Genomic DNA, 18,663 nt, shown 5'->3' on the forward strand with positions numbered 1-18,663 from the left:
TTGTCTATTCTTACCAGAGAGAATGTGTTGATGCATGAATTTATTTTATATTTTTGCTAAATACAGAGAAGCAAATATTTAAATTTTTTCAAAGAGAAATGCTTCACAATACTACTGGGAATTTGTTATGTAAAAATACATTTTGCTCTCTGTGTTCTTCTGACAATTTGTGCCCAGAGTACTTTCCTACACATAGTAATAAAAGCATTGAACATAGTTGAAAAACCTGTCCTCCAGTACTGGTTCTGACTCCTTCTAGTGATGACCTTAGCAAATTGCTTCCTCCTTTGAGCCTCATTCCCTCATTTCTGAGCCTCTAGAGACACAATGGCCTATTGGATAAAGAGCTAGGTCTGGAATTAGGAAGAGTCTAAATCCTTCTTCAGACACTTAGTGGCTGTGTGCTCCTGGGTAAGTCAACCTCTGTGAGCATCAATTTCTTCATTTTTAAATAAGGGATTGGACCAGCTGCTTATTAATATTTCAAATTGGATGTTTCAGACACATCTCAGACTCCAGGTATCCAAGTGCCCTCATTATCCTTCCTTCCAAACCCAGCTCTCTTCCCCATTTCTTTATTTCCAGAGAAGAGACAGCATCATTTTTTCAGTCTTCCAAGTTCATCACACTCCCTCAACCCATATATCCAATTAGATCTTAAATCTTGATATTTCTATCACTATCTCTCATCCAATGCCTACTCTACTCACACAGTCAACACTTGTTCCAGCCTTCATCACTCTGGTTTAGCTTTCTAACATTCTCTTCTTTGGTTTCTCTGACCAATCTCTCCCCAATCCAATCCATTACAAGTATAGAGGGGTTCAGATATACTGGAGAGAATGATGGAATTGATGAAATTATAAATCTTTTGAATCCTAAAGAAATGGTGATATAAAACTTTAACTAAACTTGGGGACTCCCCACAAAAGAAAAGGGGCACTAGATGCTTTTCTCCCCTCCAGTTGCTAATATTTTTATACATTTCATACTAGTTCTGGAGCCCTATTAATCCAAAATTCCTGACGATGCCTCTTGACCTCTCTTAGTGATCAGTTTTTCTTCAGCGTCCCAGAAGATGGAATAAGAGATTTCTACTATAACATAAGGGATTTACTTAGAGATAAAGTAAAGGATTTCCTGACTGTGATAGTTTATTTTCCATAGGAATTGGCGTCGCATAGAGGTTATAGAATTTCTTTTGGAGGTTATTAAGATAGGTTACCTTCTCTTCTATCTGGGAAATATTTAGATGGATTAAGCCTGTCAGTCTATTTCAAACAGTGTTTAAAAATAGATCATGATGACTTTAAAGTTTACAGAACTCTTACTTCACATCAGCTTCATGAGGTCAGTGGAGTTTAAATACCTTATCACTTTTACAGTTGGAGAGATTGAGTTCTAGGGAAGTGAAATGACTTATCAGGTCATTCAACAAAGAGGCAGTGGGATGTAGTGGGAAGAAGGCTAGAAATGGAGTTAGGAGAGGTCTGAATCTGGCTCCTTCATGCTGCCCAGCTCTGAATAATCTAACTTTTCTGATTCTCTGACATTCTATCCATTCTGATGTTTCTGATGTTTCCTTTCCTTATATGTACCTTCTATGAATGGAACCAACATTGGAAATTCGGGGAATAATAATAATGGGAAAAACTGCCTAGGTTTTTACAAAGTGTTTTTTTCTTCCTTTTTTTGAAACTGGAAGGACCTGGACTGTACAGAGGAGGCCTGGGCCTAACTCAAAATCAACTCATCTTGACTCCAACTGCAGCACTCTCTTTCCTTTCCCATTTCAAGCTTATATTTGTGATTCTTCGTCTTTCATTTTTGAAGAGGACAATGACATCACAAAGTGATGTCTTGACTTGCTCATGAGCAGAAGCATTGTAGCATGAGATGAAGCCAAGGAATTTTTTTATAGAGTTCTAGGGTGAGTTAAAGCATTTGACCAGCAGATGGCACTCCAGGATTTTCACTTCTACAGTTACTAACAGACTTTAACCATTACCAGAAGAGAAATTCAATCAAACCAGAAAAAAGATCAAAAAGGAAAAATGACCTGGGGATGTATAGTATGCTGCAGTCACAATTTGAAGAAAAATGACATACTGATACAGTTATATACTTATATATGCTTTAATAGATATTAGCAATGGAGGTGCCATTAAAAGTGGAGCCCAGATAATGGAGATGGATATACCTATCTCTCTAGGAGATGCTGAATGCCCTTGAATGACTTTTTTCTCTCTTCCTTTCATAAACAAGGTAGGGGCAGAGGAGGGGTTCAGAAATAATATGTTAATTGACCTAATAGATGAAAACCCAAACAGACAAAGGTCAAAAACTTGCAATTTCACTGCTATTGGAATTTCTGCAATCACTTAGGGTCAGAGTCATCATTTGTCCATGGTTAGTTCCAGAGTAAGGATTTGAACCATGGGAATGTGATAGTACTGATTCATTGACTCTAGAGTTAGAAGACTTGGTTTCAAATGCCACCTTGAACAACTGCAGCGACTTCCCTGGGTCTCATTGTATTCATCTATAAAATGGAGGAGGTTGGACTAGATGGCCTTTAAAATTGCTTTTAGCCCTTGCTTGGGATTCTACAACTCCAGCTGAAGCACTCTATGCAGTTTGTCTCTTCTAACAGTCATATTCTGATAAAATTTTCTTTCCTGAAGATGAATGGCTAGCAGGTTCCCAATGAAACTGGGAATAGATATGGAAATAGAGGGAAAGACTAGAGTATTTAGAATAAACAGATCAAGAGATAAAGGGAATGGCATACACATATAAAATAATTTACTTTTCCATACTGTCCAGCTGAAATATTGATTCACAATTTGAATGGAGTAATTTTCTTGGCATAGCAGCCCAGCATACATTTTCAAATAATTTTTATAAGAACTATTCAGTTGAGTTGATACTGATAAGGAAGAGATAGGATCACATTGGGGGCAAAAAACTGAATCAGCATCCTATTGTCAGGAGAAAGATAGCTAACTAGAGAGGTGAAAATGGGAGAGTCAGGTTGGGTCATGCACTAGACTCCCAACTATTTACCCCTAATTTTTCTTGAAAACTAACCAAGTACTAAACTCAGTTTTGTCTATGCTGCTGGGGAGTATTAGTATTTATAGCTCCCTTTAAATTTTGGCTCACTGGAATAAAACCCTGATTATCCCATACCATTTATAGTTTTGATAACCAGATAAGAATTGGGAGATGCAACCTTCCTTTGTGGCCATACACAGAATTTAGTGTTGAAGGATCCTCAAACAGAATTTGATCTAATTCCTTCATTTTTACATGAGAAAACTGAGGCCTATTCTGTCATGGGTTCTAATTCAGCCCAAACAGACCAGTTCAAAGTCCCTTCTAAATCTCTGATCATAGGATGGGCCCTTTCTTTAATAATATTCAGAAAACGGCACCAAGACTGTTGGGACACTCTGTACTTCTTGTCATTTTTGCACAATTCTTTGCTGGTAATCAATTACCATCTGTTTGCATCCATAGGTTATTTTTTTAAATAAAATTTTTATCAATATCTTTTATGTTTGCATTATCTGCATTTCCTAATGAATTCCTTTTCCAGAGAACCATCCCTTATAACAAAGATTATAAAAGAAGGGGAAAAACTGGACAAGAATATTAATAAATCTGACATCATATGCAGTGTTCTATATCTGTAGCTTCCTACCTCAACAAAGAAGAGGGGTAAAGGGTCTTTTAAATTCTCTTTAAAATTTCACTCATAAGGTAACCATAGTTTCAAAACATTTCATTTTGATTGGGTTGTTGTTTTTTCCATTTGTATTACTGGAGTCATAGGGCATATTATTTTCCTGGTTCTGCTCATTTCACTTTGTATTAGTTCAAATAATGCTTTGTGTTTTTGTGTATCATATTCATTATTTCTTACAGTCACAGGTTTTTAAAATTTTAATCTTTGTCATTGATTGAAAAGACATCACGAGTACCATTCATTACTTTTCATTCTGAATTGCTCCTGCTTATGTTGAATAGCCAAAACTGATAATTTTGCCAAAACTCCGATAAGACTGCCTTCGGGACTGGTAGAAGTACAGGGATAAATATACCCCTGAAGTGCTATTTGTTAACAGCACAGATAGGGTAAGTTACTTAAATTCTGGATATGAGGCCAATTTTAATATGCCTTCCCTAGGAGAACAGAAAACTTGAATTCAATAGAATTTGTATTTTCCCTAAGATCACAAGAATTCATCTTCAAAGCAGAACCCAGGAGATGGTTCTACTCTTTAGACTTGTTTTTTTCTCACTAGTTAAAATTACTTGAGTTAACTTTGATAATAAATAAAGGAACTCTCACCTCTTTCCTATCTTTCCTATATTTTTTCATGCGATAGACTTAGTTTGCATTAATTCAATTGGGGGGCAGTGAGATGGCACAATGGCTAGAATGCCATGCCTAGGCGAAGCTTAGATATGAATTCAAATCTGGTCTCAGACACTAGCTAGATGATTTTGGACAAGTTATTTAACTCCATTTGCCTCAGTTTCTCACGAGTTGGAGAAGAAAATGCCAAACCACTTTAGTGTTTGAAAATTCTAGTCATACAAAAGGATCCAAAGAAGGTTGAGAAAGTATTGTAAAAACAGAAGTACTGACTCACAAGGGTGAAGTCTGATATTTAGTTGTTTGTCAATGATTCGGTGTTTTTTAAAAATCTCACTGTAATTTCCTGATCTTCCTCATGCCTCTCCCAGAATACTATTGTATCAGAGAAAATATTCCACAAATATCAAGTGACCCAGAGAATAATCACATATGTAATATTTGGCACTGGCTGCCTCCTGTTTCTTTGTGTTGCATCATCTGTCCAGTAGAATTATTATTGGTTATTACATTCCCCCCAGGCTGCCCATAGAATATCAACTCCTGGAGGGCAGGAACTTCAGAACCTAGCACAGAGTCATTTTCAAAACATGTTCATTAAATTGAATTGACTTGATTGACTTCAGCTGCTTCTTAGAGTTATTTTCAGTTATGAATACAATAATGTAAATGCCAACTGTCTGACATGCATTTTACATTATACAAGTAATCATTAGCATTAATTAACATTTATTAAGTAACTAGATGCCTGATTTGGTAATTAGGAGCTTTTGAAGTTACAGAACATGGAAATTATAATCTTAAAAGCATCTGAAATGTATATCCTATATTTTTTTTTGATAGGGGAGCTCACTAGAAGCACAGTCTCATTAGACTACTAGGCTAGAAGTTACAAGAAAGATCACTGAGCTCCCAGTATCCCCCTTCTTTTCTTACTTAATCTTTCTGTATCCCAATTTTCTATATTTGTAAGATAAAGATAAGTCTTCCCTTCCTTCTGTGTGGATTGTTGTAAGAATAAAATGGAATAATATATTTGAAAGCTATTATTACTTAATATGGTGATTTTTCATGCTCATTAATAAAATATTTAACCTTCAGGAGAATGACTTTTTCTTATCTATTTACAAAAGCTTCATCCATGTAAAAGACATTTACTTCTATACATGAATTCCTAGGGCTTTTTTTTTTTTTTTGCAAAGCACTGGGCTTAAGTAACTTGCCTAAGGCCACACAGCTAATTTTTAGGTGTCTGAGGTTGCATTTGAACTCAGGTCCTGACTCCAGGACTGGTGCTCTAATCTATTGCACCACCTAGCCGCTCTCAACTGAATTTTTGAAGGATAAATTGGTTTAATATGGCAGAAGTCAAAATGGGCAGAGCTAAGACAGTGGAAGGTGGGCTTGTTGTGTTTTCATTATTTCAATTCTAAGCACCATAAGCAATTTCATGAGGTATTTCCAGAATTTTTATAAGTAAATCTGGATTAACCTATAATTTTTCAAGAATTTTTATCCAAATGTGTTGGGTTTTAGCCACTGATGAAACCAATTCGGGTACAACCTTTTTTTTTTTGGTGGGGGGAGGGTCACTTTATAAAATCTCTCTGGCTCATTCCTATACTTAGGAATACTTCCTATACTGGTTCACCTTTATTTTAATTTTTTCAAAGAGCCTGTAACTCGCCTTCAAACATACAGGCTAATAAAACATGGAATCTAGGCCAGGTTTCTATTTGATCTAAAATATATATATTTTTAGTCAGTTTTTTTAGGTTTTTGCAAGGCAAATGGGGTTAAGTGTCTTGTCCAAGTCTACACAGCTAGGTAATTATTAAGTGTCTGAGACTGGATTTGAACTCAGGTACTCCTGATTCCAGGGCCGGTGCTTTTTCCACTGCACCACCTAGCTGCCCCTAAAATATTTTCTTGATATATTTTGTTTTTATATCACCTTCATTTTCTAGCATATTCCTTTTTCTTCCTCTTCTTAGAGAACCACCCTTTATTAGAAAGAAAAAGAAGGAAAAAATCAGTTCAGCAAAAGAATCATCCAAATATGATATTTTGTGTAATATTTTTACACCTGTAGTTTCATACCTGGACAAGTTCTTATTTAACCAATCAAAAAAACAAAAACCCAGAATGATCTCACTTGTCAGCAAAACTTTCCTCTCCCTTCAGATCTCTCCATCCATCCTCCATTCAGTTGCCAAGATGATTTTCCTAAGTTGTAAGTCTGACCAAGTTACTTCCTTTCCTCAAGAAACTTCAGTGACCCCCCTGTATCTCCTCAATCAAATTTTACACCTTCTAGCATTTAAAACCCTTAATAACCTGGTTTTCTTACACTTTATTCTTTTCCATGTACTTTTAGACGAAGTGACACTTACCACCTTGTTGCTTGCTCTTCATACATGAAACTCCCATCTCTTGACTTGATCCATTTGCAATGAGTTTCTCCCCTTCTTCACCTCCAACACTTTCTCCAGACTTTCTCTGGCTTCCTTTAAGATCAGCTCAAAACCTAACTTCTACAAGAGGCCAATCTGGCTGCTAATGCCTTCCTTTTAAGATTACCTTCCATATACATTGTATGGATCTTCTATGTACATAAAGTGTTTACAATGTCTCCTTCCTTAAGAATGTCAGCTTCTTGAGGGCAGGGTTCATGCTTCTTCATTTCTTTGTACCTTTAAAGCACATAGTAACCTTTCAATAAATACTTGTTGGCTCTGGTGGGTCTTGCCTTCCCCTCCGGGCCCATTCATGGTGCCTGACTTGTCTGGTTCTCTGTATCCATAAAGGAATAGCACTAGGTTGCTCCTTAGCATTCATAGTTTACTACTGTGCCAATCTCTTTAGCACTTAGAAGGACAAGAGCCATTATTTGGCTCTGCTGGCATACCTCTGCTCCTGATCCTCTTGCTCTATTTGATATCAGCTCTTGAGTGCATACGAGCCATTGTCAAATCAGACAACTAACATTTATTAAGTTGCTACCATGTCCCAGGTACTGTGCTAAGCTGGAGGACAGATTCAAAGAAAGACAACCTCCTCTGCAAGAACCAAAACCAAGAATAATCAAAACCAACAACCAACCAACCAATTTGTCAAAATTCAAACCAGTTCCTATCCCCATAGATTTCAAGAACATGTGAATGAGCAGGTCTCTCTCCAGGTCTGCCACATGTCCCTTCCTTTAATCAAAAAGCAGATCTCCTCTTTTATCACCTGGCTCTCTTATCCTCCCAGTGTCACTGTGAAAATATAGGGAGGGATTTGATCTAATGATTGGAAAGGACCTTATTTAATATGGAAGATATTATAAAACCTTGTTTCCCTGAATTGCATACTCCCAGTTCAGTTGTTTTTTAGTGGTGTTCAACTTTTCATGACCCCATTTGGAGTTTTCTTGGGAAAAATAACTGAAGTGGTTTGGCCTTCCCTTCTCCAGCTCATTTTACAGATGAAGAAACTGAGGTAAACAGGGTGAATTGATCTGCCCAGGGCCACACAGCTAGTCAGTGTGTGAGGCCAGATTTGAATTCTGGGAGATGACTCTTCCTGACTCTAGCACTTTATTCTTTGCATGCCTATTATCAATGAATGCTTCTCAGTGACTTTTTTGAAAAACAGCTCATTTTTGAGGCCATGTGGTGACTTTTAGGTATCTTGACCAATCTCATTACTTCTTTGGGGTTGCTTCCTCTTAGTCTCTCCTAACTTTACATGATAACATTGAAACTATTTTTTCCTTTAGATCTTAATCTAGATGTGGTTAATGAATCCAACCAAAATTTGCCAAAAGAAAGATGAAGCAGGATTCTTTACAAGAAGAATGGGGTAACTAATTGGCTCAGTGGATAGAACACTAGGTCTAGTGTTAGGGAAACTCCTCTTCCTGACTTCAAATTCTACCTAAGACAGCTTAGTAGCTGTGTGCCTCTGGACAAAGCACTTGACTGTTTCCCTCAGTTTCCTCATGTGTAAAACAAGCTGGAGAAGGAAATGGCAAACTACTTCAGTATCTCTGCCGAGAAAACCCCAAAAGGGATTAGACATGAGAGAAAAACAACTGAACAATTGAATGAGAAAAATGAGGCAGCTTAGATGGTACAGGGATAGAGTTCTGGATCTTGAATCAGGAAGACCCAAGTTCAAATCTAAACTCAGACATACTTGCTGTGTAACCCTGGGAAAAACCAATCAACCTGTTTACCTCAGTTTCTTCATCCTCAATTTTCTCAACTGTAAAATGGGGATAATAATATCATGTGCTTCCCAACATTGTTGTGAAGATCAAATGAGATAAAATTTATAAAGCTCTTTGCAAACCTTAAAGTTTCATTTTATCAAGTGGTAAATATTAAGAATTTTAGAATCACCAGATAGAAAACTTTGTGGTTCCTTCAATGGGGTTTATCACGCAGGCAGGATATTGTCTTTGCTTTAGTAGCTGAAAGGCTTTAGTAGTATTGTAGTCAGGTACCTAAAATGAATGTCCTTTGCCTATTTCCATTGTTAAATCACTCAAGGAATGACAGAACCACTCAAATCCTTTCCTTCAACGTTTAATCATTTGTTCATAACCACCATTAAAGGGCCTATCAAGAACATAGATGTCCAATATCTGATCTGCTTCCAGGCAGCACTATTCCACCAGGATAGGGTTAGGAATAAGACCTGTGATGTCATTGATAAAAGGAATTCGGAAGTGAGGAAAGTTATCAGCTCGGGTCATCACTTTCTTAGCTATTTATAGTCTCAGAGTTGTTAAGAACAAGTCTAAGTGAGGTCAAGTGAATGGGCCAAGATCATATAGTCAGTATGCATTAAGAAAAGAACTTGAACCCAGAGCTAGAAACTTTTCTGGGACATTCTAGTGTTCTAGGGTTGTGGGCAAGACTTCAAGGCTGATGCTCCATCTACCATGCCAACACTCTATGACATCATATGAAACATAAAGCACATCCATGAGACTGGCCAGACTTATTGTCCTCATGATGAATGTTTTAAAGCAAAATTGGATATTGCACTAAGTAATTTTGTAGGGAGTTGGTGACCTTTGACCTTTGGTACAGCACAGACAATAATAACAGTCTCTTCTTTCTACAATTTGCAAGCTATCTCATCTTCCCCCCTCCTCACACTTATGGGGCTACTGTTGATGGAATTTGAGATATGGGGGAAGAAGAGTAGACAGTTCAGATGCTTTCATCACTCCTATTATTATATGACCCTTAAAGGTTTGACAGAACTGGAAAAGAGAAATCTCAATAATCATTTAGTCCTGTCTCCTCATTTGACAAATGAGGAAACTGAGACCCAGGAAGGAAAAAATTATATGAGTAAAGTTGTTAAATTTAGTAAACAGAAGGGTATCCACTTCAATCTGGTCTAAGGTATCTGTGGGCCATTACTGATTTTTCTGACTTTTCTAATCTGAATCAGTGGAACCAGAGGTTGGTTTCATTTCCTCACATTCAAGTTTCTATCAGGAGATCAAAGGACTCCAACTTTTTTAAGGGACAAGAGCTTTTCTGGAGGGATATTCTTTTTGAAGAACTACTCTCTCAATGACATGAGATTTTTTACACTAACCTCATTGTTATTAGTTATTTTCTTTGCTTTTTCAAAATATATAGGTATGTTAGACTGTCTAAATACTGCCATTTGGCAAGTGACATGGATAGATACAATCTGAGGTCTGATCCACACCTTCAGAGAATAGGACCTGTGACATCATTGTGCGACCTGGAAGAAAGATTGGGACAACTTCTATCTCTCAGTCATATCAGACTCTGTATGATTCTTCATGTCCCCAATTTGGGTTTTTCTTGGCAAAGATACTGGAATGGTTTGTAATTTCCTTCTCTAGCTCATCTGACAGATGAGGAAACTGAAGAGAACTGGGTTAAGTAACTTGCCTGGTCTCACAGCTATTAAGTGTATGGGGCTAGGTTTAAACTCAGGAAGACAAGACTTCTGACCCTTGGTCTGGCACTATATCCACTATGCCTTCTAGCTGCCCAGTTTCTGCTCTAGGGGTATGAACTAGGTTCTGGTCTCAGTTCAGAACTAAACTTGTTTCCCTCATTACTCTTTTGAGGAAGTAATAAGCTGCTCCTCAGCTAGGTGGTGGGGTGGATTGAGCACTGGCCTTGAAGTCAGGAGGACAAGAGTTCGAAATCTAGCTTCAGAAACTACTTACTAGCTGTGTGACCTTGGGCATGTCACTTAAGTCTGATGTAGGGGTATCTCCAGTTGTCCTGATTCATATCTGACTTTTGGACTCAGATGGCTCTGGAGAAAGTGAGGCTGGTGACTTAGCACAGCACCTTCTCATTCAAATCTAGTTCATGTGCTTGTCATGGCATCACCTCCCTGATGTCATGGTCTTCTTTGAGAATGAAGGACAAACATCATCATCTTGCCTCACTTTCCTCATCTGTAAAATGGGAATAAGAATAGCACCTACCTACCAGCATTGTTATTATAAGGATCAATGGAGATAATACTTGTATTCAGCATAGCGTTTGGCACATAATAGATACTAACTATGTAAATGTTAGCTAGTATTATAACTTACTGGCTTAGCTATACAAAAGACCATCACAAATAGCAAAAGTGAGTAAATGCATTTATCAAAGCAAAACAGCAATGACAATCTGGAGAAATTCTACAGATGAGAATGTGCCAAATGATACATAGAAGTGAATGACCTCTTCAGCTGGAAGCCAGATAGGATCTCAGTTCAAACTAGGAAAGAGAAAATCATTTAACAGAGAGGAGGAGGTCCTTTCCATCATACATTAGTTATACAAAAGACCATCAAAAATGGCAAAAAGTGAGTAAATGAATTTATCTAAGCAAAATAGCAAAGACAATCTGGAGAACTCTACAGATGAGAATATGCCAAATAATACACAGGAGTGAATGAACTCCTCAGCTGGGAGCTAGATAGGATTTCAGCTCAAATTAGGAAAGAGAGAATCATTTCACAGAGGAGATCCTCTCTGAGTGGTCACTAGAATTGCAAGCCCTGGAGATATCAAGGAACAGGATGGAAGTGACTCCCACGTATGTCCATGTCTGGAGGGCTCTTGAGTTCACCATCCAAAGTTTCTTTTGATCACCTCCCTGGAGGTCCTTCTTTTCTTCACATTTCCCTGAAGAGTGACTGGAACTAACACAAGTAAGTCTTTGATGGCAGATATACAGTGGTATGTTCAGCATTGTCTCAGTCATTCAGAAGTCACATCTCCCTCCCTCCCACCCCCCACCCCCAGGCAGCTGAAGTCATTTTGAGCTTGCATGGAAGTTAAATAATGATTAATAGAACACAGCAGAAAGATCAAATCGTAATTTAGCATCATCAGAAGATCCTTGCTACATGGCACAGGTGACTTAGGAACTGGAGGAAGGGCTCCTCTACCCTCCAAAAAGCTCCTTATAACTATCCCCTAGTCATTAGCACATTAGTACAATGAGTTTATCAGATTTGCTAATTGTCATCCATCTTGGAAAGTCGGGACTACCTGACCCTGAGTAAGGAAGAGAAGTAAGGAAGGAGAGTAGCAGCAAACTCAAGGTGGGATATTTTGTCAAATGGGGATGGATAAAGAGATAAGGCCCAAGTAGAGTAATCCAATGGGAGCTCTGGGCTTTGAGAGGGGATGGAGAACATTGTAGAGATCACATGATAGACACAAGCTTCAGCTCTATTCTCTTTCAAGAATAATTGGCTCAAAATATCCCTTCTTATTGAAGGGAGTCAGCATATAGGTGTAGATTCCTCGCTACTTTATTTTGGGTTAAAAAGCCCCAAGTATTTACTTAGAAAGTATTTGGAGGGGGCGGCTAGGTGGCACAGTGGATAGAGCACCAATCCTGGAGTCAGGAGTACCTGAGTTCAAATCCAACCTCAGACACTTAATAATTACCTAGCTGTGTGGCCTTGGGCAAGCCACTTAACCTCATTTGCCTTGCAAAAACCTTAAAAGAAAATAAAAGAAAAAAAAGTATTTGGAGATGGGCTGAAGATTGTTCTGAGCTATGAGGCTGGTGGGAGGGACCCAGAGCAAGGAAAAAGGGTACCGAGGTAGAAGGAAGTACAAATGGGGCAGACCAGTTACTGAGTTCGTGAATAAGTAGGAAAAAAATACCAGAAAAGTTAAACAATTACTTTGGCCTTCACCACAATCACTGAGAACAATGTATTTCACACTAAAGCTATTTATCTTAGAGCAGAATTAGTGATAGCAAATGGCTTCATTTACATTTAAGCTTCAAAAGGGAACTCATTACAAGACCATTTCAAGCCTGAGGCTTTCCACAAAATGGAGTACACTATCTTTTTCCTTCTAGGAGACTCCAACATTATTTAGCTTTCGAATACAGTACTTAAAAGGTTGGCTAAGGTTACAACCCCCACCTGCAGGAAGGTCACCAGGGCTTGCCATCTGACACAACTCACTTGTAGGTCAGATCTTAGGAAAAGGCCTTTAAAGAGGAGGTGGTTTGGTTGCAAGGCAGGGACTGACACCTTCAGAGTCTACCTCCCTATGCCCACCATTTTCCCTTCAAGATTCTATAGCAATCTAAGATATAGATTTTCATTATGTTTGTCATTAACATACTTAAAGTCTTTCTCACTAATTAGTTTGATGTTTTACAAACAAAAGGAACTACAAAGACCCAGACCTTGTCCCAGGGAGTTTATAAACTAAGCCACAGCACTGATTCATATCCCCAATGTTAATGGGTACACAGACCACAGAATTAAAAAACACAATGAATCAATCAGAGATGGCTACCCTAAAATAGATTGGTTTTTTTTTTTTTTTTTTTTTTTGGTATAGGAGACAAAGGTAAATATATTCTTGAGCAAGGGAGAGGGCAAAGTACCCTGGATGCTTAGACCTACTTAAGGTAGGAGGAAAGCAGTTAGATTTTTCCTCTGATCAGACTTGGGCTTTCTGGTACTAATTATAAATGTTATTGAGACACTTTCTGGATCCTGATACATAACTACAGAATTACAATGGCTAGAAGGGATGTATTTCATCAGCAATTAAACAGCAAATGCTTTATTATATTAGTACTGACTTTCTACACTATCTGGTGGTTCTGCTGAAAATATCTCTGGCTAGTAAATAAGATACCAGTCTTCACATACACATCAGCATAAAAATAAAAACTATAGGCAGTACAAGAGTGAGCCAGATATTCCAAAAGCTTAATTTTTTCCTTAGTTACAAGCTTAGACATTTTTTTTAAATCAGTAACTCTTTACTTCTCCAGTGTATCATATAGCAAACTCTTGTGTAGTTGCTAAAGAGCAAAATCTGCAAGATCAAGGTTCTCAAACATTTGAAAACTCTAGTACATTCTTCAAGTACTTACTCCCCCCTCTGCCCCAATACAGAAAATGGGGAAAGCACTGTTTAAATTTGCAATCATTTGCACAGTTATACATCGTTTTATAATCCTTCAATAAAATCATTTATAAGTTACCAAAGAGAAATAAAACAAAGCAAAAACCACCTTAGTAAATAGACAGATCTCAGTCCATGTTACATCCCTTAGACGAAGGATCTGGATGGCATGGTAGAAAGAATACCAGACACGCTATCAGAAAGACCATTCAAGTCCCTTATTAGCTTATGAGTCTTGGGTAAGTCATCTAATGGAAGATCAAGTGAAATATCTATGAAGCACTTAACACAATGCTGTCAAAGTAGGCACCCTATAAACACTTATTCTTTTCCCACCCAATCGCCTTTCATTGGTCTTCTTAGCTTTAAAAGGCTAACTCAAGTCCAAGATTTTTTAGTGAGGAAAGCCCTTAGTAACTTGCTATGTGCTTTCTATAGAAATGTGAATTATTAATGACAAGGTTTTTTTTTAAATGAACTGCTTGATTAATTTCGCCATATACTTTGTTCTATGAAGCAGTCACTTATGTTGCAAATTCTAGTAGAAATAATCTTTTCTGAAGACTGGGAATAACTGGAAAATTCTATTGCATTCATGGTAAATGAGGAAGTAAGGAGACAGACCCAGAACAAGAAAGAAATTTTAACACCATTTTTGACTAGGGGCACAGAAGATCTCTGTGTCCTCTTGGGAGTTCACTGAACCTTCTCCAGACAGAACCAAGGCTGCCCCTGCATTCCCATGTGTCATGCCAGCCCCTTGCCCTCTGCCACTGTGGTTTTGGTGGTAGTGGGTTTGGGTGATGGATTTCCTGGGGATCTAGAATCCCAGGGTTGGCAGCCTTCGAAGTACTGACCTCTTCACCTGTTCCTTGGTCCTGGGGAGCTGGGCTGGGAGAAATCTTTATTAAATTGCTTCTTCACTTTGCCAGCAACTTTCTGGAGGTGTAGATGGCAGCTCCTGTCATCCTTTTACCCCGCTGGGGTGAAAGGCAAGCTATTGTGGCCAGGGTATTTCTCCCAGTGACTTTTGCTTCTTCACCGGTGTTGGTTAGAAGGAAATGAAAGTACTTCTGGGAAAAAGAAACAAAGGCCTAGATCCTTCTCTTTTTCCCACTGGGAGACTACTGGAGAAGATGGTCCTCAGATGGGTGGGTAGAAGAAACGAAGGCCTGCATCCTTCTCTTTCTCCCATTGGGAATCCACTAGAGAAGGTAATCCTCGGATGGGTGGGGAGAGCTGATGCCAAACCGGTTACCGGCTCAAGATTCGTTTGTCGTCCGCTCTGGGGAAATCCCAGAAAACTGGCTTTCAGTCTTGGCCTTGGGCACAGGGGCAGAGGTGGCTGGGCACTCAGGAGGAGTCGGATCTTTTCTGGTGTGGCCAAGGGCTGCTCCAGCTGCGGGAACAACTGGGAAAACAGAGAGAGTCCTTTCAGCGGGTCAGGCTCTATTTTACTTCTGGGAGCTGCCCTTCCCCTTGAAAGGTTAAAAGAGACATCTAGAAGCTGTTCTGGGGGGGCCCCCCAGTGAGATTCCCGCGTGGCGTTAGTCACCTTCCCCACCGCACAACCCCACTCCCACTCTCCTTTTTCCTCTCCCCACCTAAAAAAAAGGTCACCCAGACGGCCGCCCCGGGGGTTTCCAAAATGTCTCGAGGAGTCGGGGGTGGGGTGGGTGGGTAGGGGGGCGTGAGGGAGGGGACAACGACTCATCAGACAGACTTCAGGTGAAAAGGATTCTGGTTGGGCGTTCCTTGCCAGTACGATCACAAATAAGGAAAACTGGGCAGCCCGGCTCATCCCTGGGCTCTGAGAACCCCCACGCTTCCATTCTCCTTCCCCGGATCCAGACTCGAGAGGGTTAAACCAGGAGACGACCATTCTCCCCCCCACCCCCCCTCCTTCAGTTCCCCCACTTCCCGCCTCCCCCCCACCTCCCTTACCTTTAAAAAAGTTACAAAATGTCTGCAGTCAGTCTAAATCTCTTAAAGGGGCGGCGCTGGTGAACGAGGACTCTTGGCACCGGTCGCTGAAAAGGCTGGCCAGGGGCGTGAGTTCGCTCCACCAGCACCAAAACACTAAAAGAAAAAAAAAGGAAGAGAAAAAAAAGGGGGGGGGGGAAGGCAGACAGACACACACTTTAGATAAGGACAATTAGTCACCAGCAAGACCCTGTAGAAAGAAGGGGCTCAAATCAGAGGGATTTAATTAGGGAGATCCGTGTCTTCCTCTCTCCACGCCATGCCCTATAGCAGCTCGTGCCCCCTTGCGCTCCTAAGCCCGATGGCACTGTGGCTGGCTCTGATGCTACATCTCTCTCTTGCCTCCCAAGTTGGAGACAGGAGAACTTTTCCTGTAGGCAAGTCTCAAGGTGTGAAGGAAAAGACCCTGATTCTTCTCGATGTGAGCACCAAGAGTCCTGTCAGGACAGTCAATGAAAACTTCCTCTCTCTACAGCTGGACCCTTCCATCATTCATGATGGCTGGCTCGATTTCTTAAGGTAAGGCAGGGGCTTCGATATATCATCCTTTTTTTTTTTTAAACAACCCCCACCCCCTCCCATCCCCCCATTCAAAGAGCGGAAAAGGGGTAAAAAAAAAAAGCAGATCTCTCTCAAAGCAAAAGATAGAAGGAGGTTTTTCTTCTGGATATCCTGCTCTGGGGCTGTAACTTGTGATTGAGAAAAGCAATGTTTTCTATTAAGATGCACATGTTTGCAATGCAGAAAAGCATTTCAGAAACTTATCAGTTATGACTGAAAAAATGTTGTGCTTACATATATCCACAACAATTAGCCCTCCCCGTCTCCTTTTGCAAAGAACCAAGATGAGGGGGCTAGTTGCAAACTGCAAGAAACGTCTCTGGCAACAAAGACCCGAGAGGAAGGGGTGTGAGTGTCTGTGTGTGGACCCGCGCGCGCCTGGGTGTGCAAGGGGCAGGATCGCACGAAAGTGGAATTTTCCACGGAAAGCTCGTTTCTCTCATTTTCTCCCACTCCCAGCTGGAGAGCAGAGACCGATCGGTGTTCAGAAACGGATTTATGATTATTCTTTTGAAACTTAGTGTCTTCCGTTGTCTCCTCCAGCCCTTAGGGCTGGCAAACAGCTTTTTATATATATGGAATGCCCCCCCTCCCCACCTCCCCTTCTCAGTCCCTCCTCCTCAAGTCTCCTGCGGTAACTGTGCATAGTTTAGTTTTTCTCGAAAGAAAAAAAAATGCTCGCCCCGATCTTACAGTATATAAGGGAAACTTAAAGTAGCCCTAAAATACTTCGGGGATGTTTTCTAAGTTTGAATGAGTCGCAGGCGCATTAGCCAACGAGGGAGTGTGGACCAAAGCCTGCCCAATTGCTCTCTGGGCTGTGCCAGAGTAATTTGCTTTGCATTTTCCTAGTTTTCTTTCCTTTCCTTTTTCTTTTTCAACTCCTTGGCTCGATGGCAACCGCGATCCATCCGCCTTTGGAGATGAGATGTAGTGTAAAAAATAAAGTCTCTACAAAGTTGAAAGTGCAATGTTGGCTTAAAAAAAAATCCTTCCAACCCTGAACCTCAGCCATGGGTAAGCCTCCCCAAAGCCCCGAGTCTCCAGCAGAGAGAGGAAGGGGGAATGGGATCGCCCACTCCCGCTTTTTCCTTTCCCCGCGCTTGCTCTCCGATGCTCTTCCTTCGTGAGTCTTTTCACCCATTTGGAAAAAAAAAAGCACCTTTTTGTTTTTTTGCTCCGGGTTCCCAAGGACCGGCCGGCCTTCCTACCTCTGAGGGAGAATCCGCCGGATCTCCCGGGAGCTGCAGAGGATTGAGACACGTGGATCGCAGCTTCCACGTGGAAAGAACCATCCCAGACAGCGTCCCCAGCCTTGTCAAATGCCTCTTGCTGCCCGGCTGAGCGAAGCCAGCGTAGGGCGCCCGGGTCTTTCTTTTCCAAAGCGTGCTCATGTGGCCAGGCGGAGGATCCATGTGGATGGATGCGTGTCTCTTTACGCAGTGCGAGTGTGTGTGTGTGTGTGTGTGTGTGTGTGTGTGTGTGTGGCACTAGGCGCGCGTTTCTTGAAATAAACATGACATGTTTGTGATGGACAGCATGCACTAGTTTGGCTATAAATAGTCTCAGGAAAAAAAAATCAAACCCAAACCCAGCTCTCCAGTCCTGCTATGCTCCCCGTGCTGGCTGCAGAAATGATTTTTAGAGCGGCCGCTTCTATGGAAAGGTGCCCAGGGTTTATTTGCGAGTTTGCAATGGCTGGCTGTGCATTAGGGAAAGATGCCACATAAGGAGACGGCGTTTTTTCACAACTTGCTCAGATGCAGAAATATAACTGTGGAATCCGGAGGTCCTCCTTTGCCTTCCCTGATATCACTTTCCGGTGGCTCCTTTTGCCCAGGGGTCGTTTTTTGCAGCGGGTCACCTTGGCCGATCACCTTTAAGCTCATAAATCCCTTCCATTTGCCTAACCGTGGCCTCCAGAGGGGACCTGGTTTCTTCTGCCGCACTTTCTGATTTGGTCCCTTCCCTCCCTGGCTTCATCCCCCTTATCTAAGCTCCAGGAAGAGTTAGATGCCCCCCAGTTCTAAATCAGCAAAGTGTTAAAAAAAATAGTTTTTAACTAATATATCCAGAACTGAAAATCTATGCGTCATTTTTTCTCACTCCCCATTGCTTTTCCCTCAAATTGTCCCTGAAAAGGAATCTGAGTTACTTAGCTAATTATTTTGGTTGCTTACTTACGTGCATCCAAAGCTTCCTTTGCCTTTAAATGCCGCAGTTTCCTCAGTGGCTGCTTACGTTTCTCCAAGCAGAAAAGTTCCAAATTCCTAGGTTTAACTTGCTGCTTTCCAA

At 40.5% G+C, this 18,663-nt stretch overlaps 1 protein-coding gene and 1 long non-coding RNA gene across 3 annotated transcripts in view; one reads left to right on the forward strand and one right to left on the reverse strand.

Moving 5' to 3' along the window:
• Nucleotides 1–11,683: 11,683 nt before the first annotated feature.
• On the reverse strand, nt 11,684–18,615 carry LOC141521065 (uncharacterized). Of its 2 annotated transcripts, none has more exons than XR_012477840.1 (3): nt 18,553–18,615; nt 15,769–15,903; nt 11,684–15,235 (listed from the first exon to the last, which is right to left on the reverse strand). It is a non-coding gene; the product is annotated as an uncharacterized LOC141521065 (long non-coding RNA). The 2 variants fall into 2 exon arrangements; XR_012477841.1 differs by lacking the exon at nt 18,553–18,615 and adding an exon at nt 17,580–17,665.
• The window catches only part of HPSE2 (heparanase 2 (inactive)), a 740,263-nt gene continuing 737,553 nt past the window's right edge, over nt 15,954–18,663 (forward strand). Inside the window, exon 1 of the mRNA XM_074233180.1 lies at nt 15,954–16,326. Coding sequence (XP_074089281.1) covers nt 16,067–16,326 — 260 coding nt within the window. The 5' untranslated portion in view covers nt 15,954–16,066. The remainder of the gene's footprint in view (nt 16,327–18,663) is intronic.

The sequence above is a fragment of the Macrotis lagotis genome, chromosome 4 (genome assembly GCF_037893015.1).
Source record: "Macrotis lagotis isolate mMagLag1 chromosome 4, bilby.v1.9.chrom.fasta, whole genome shotgun sequence".
In the NCBI taxonomy this organism is placed as follows: Eukaryota; Metazoa; Chordata; class Mammalia; order Peramelemorphia; family Peramelidae; genus Macrotis; species Macrotis lagotis.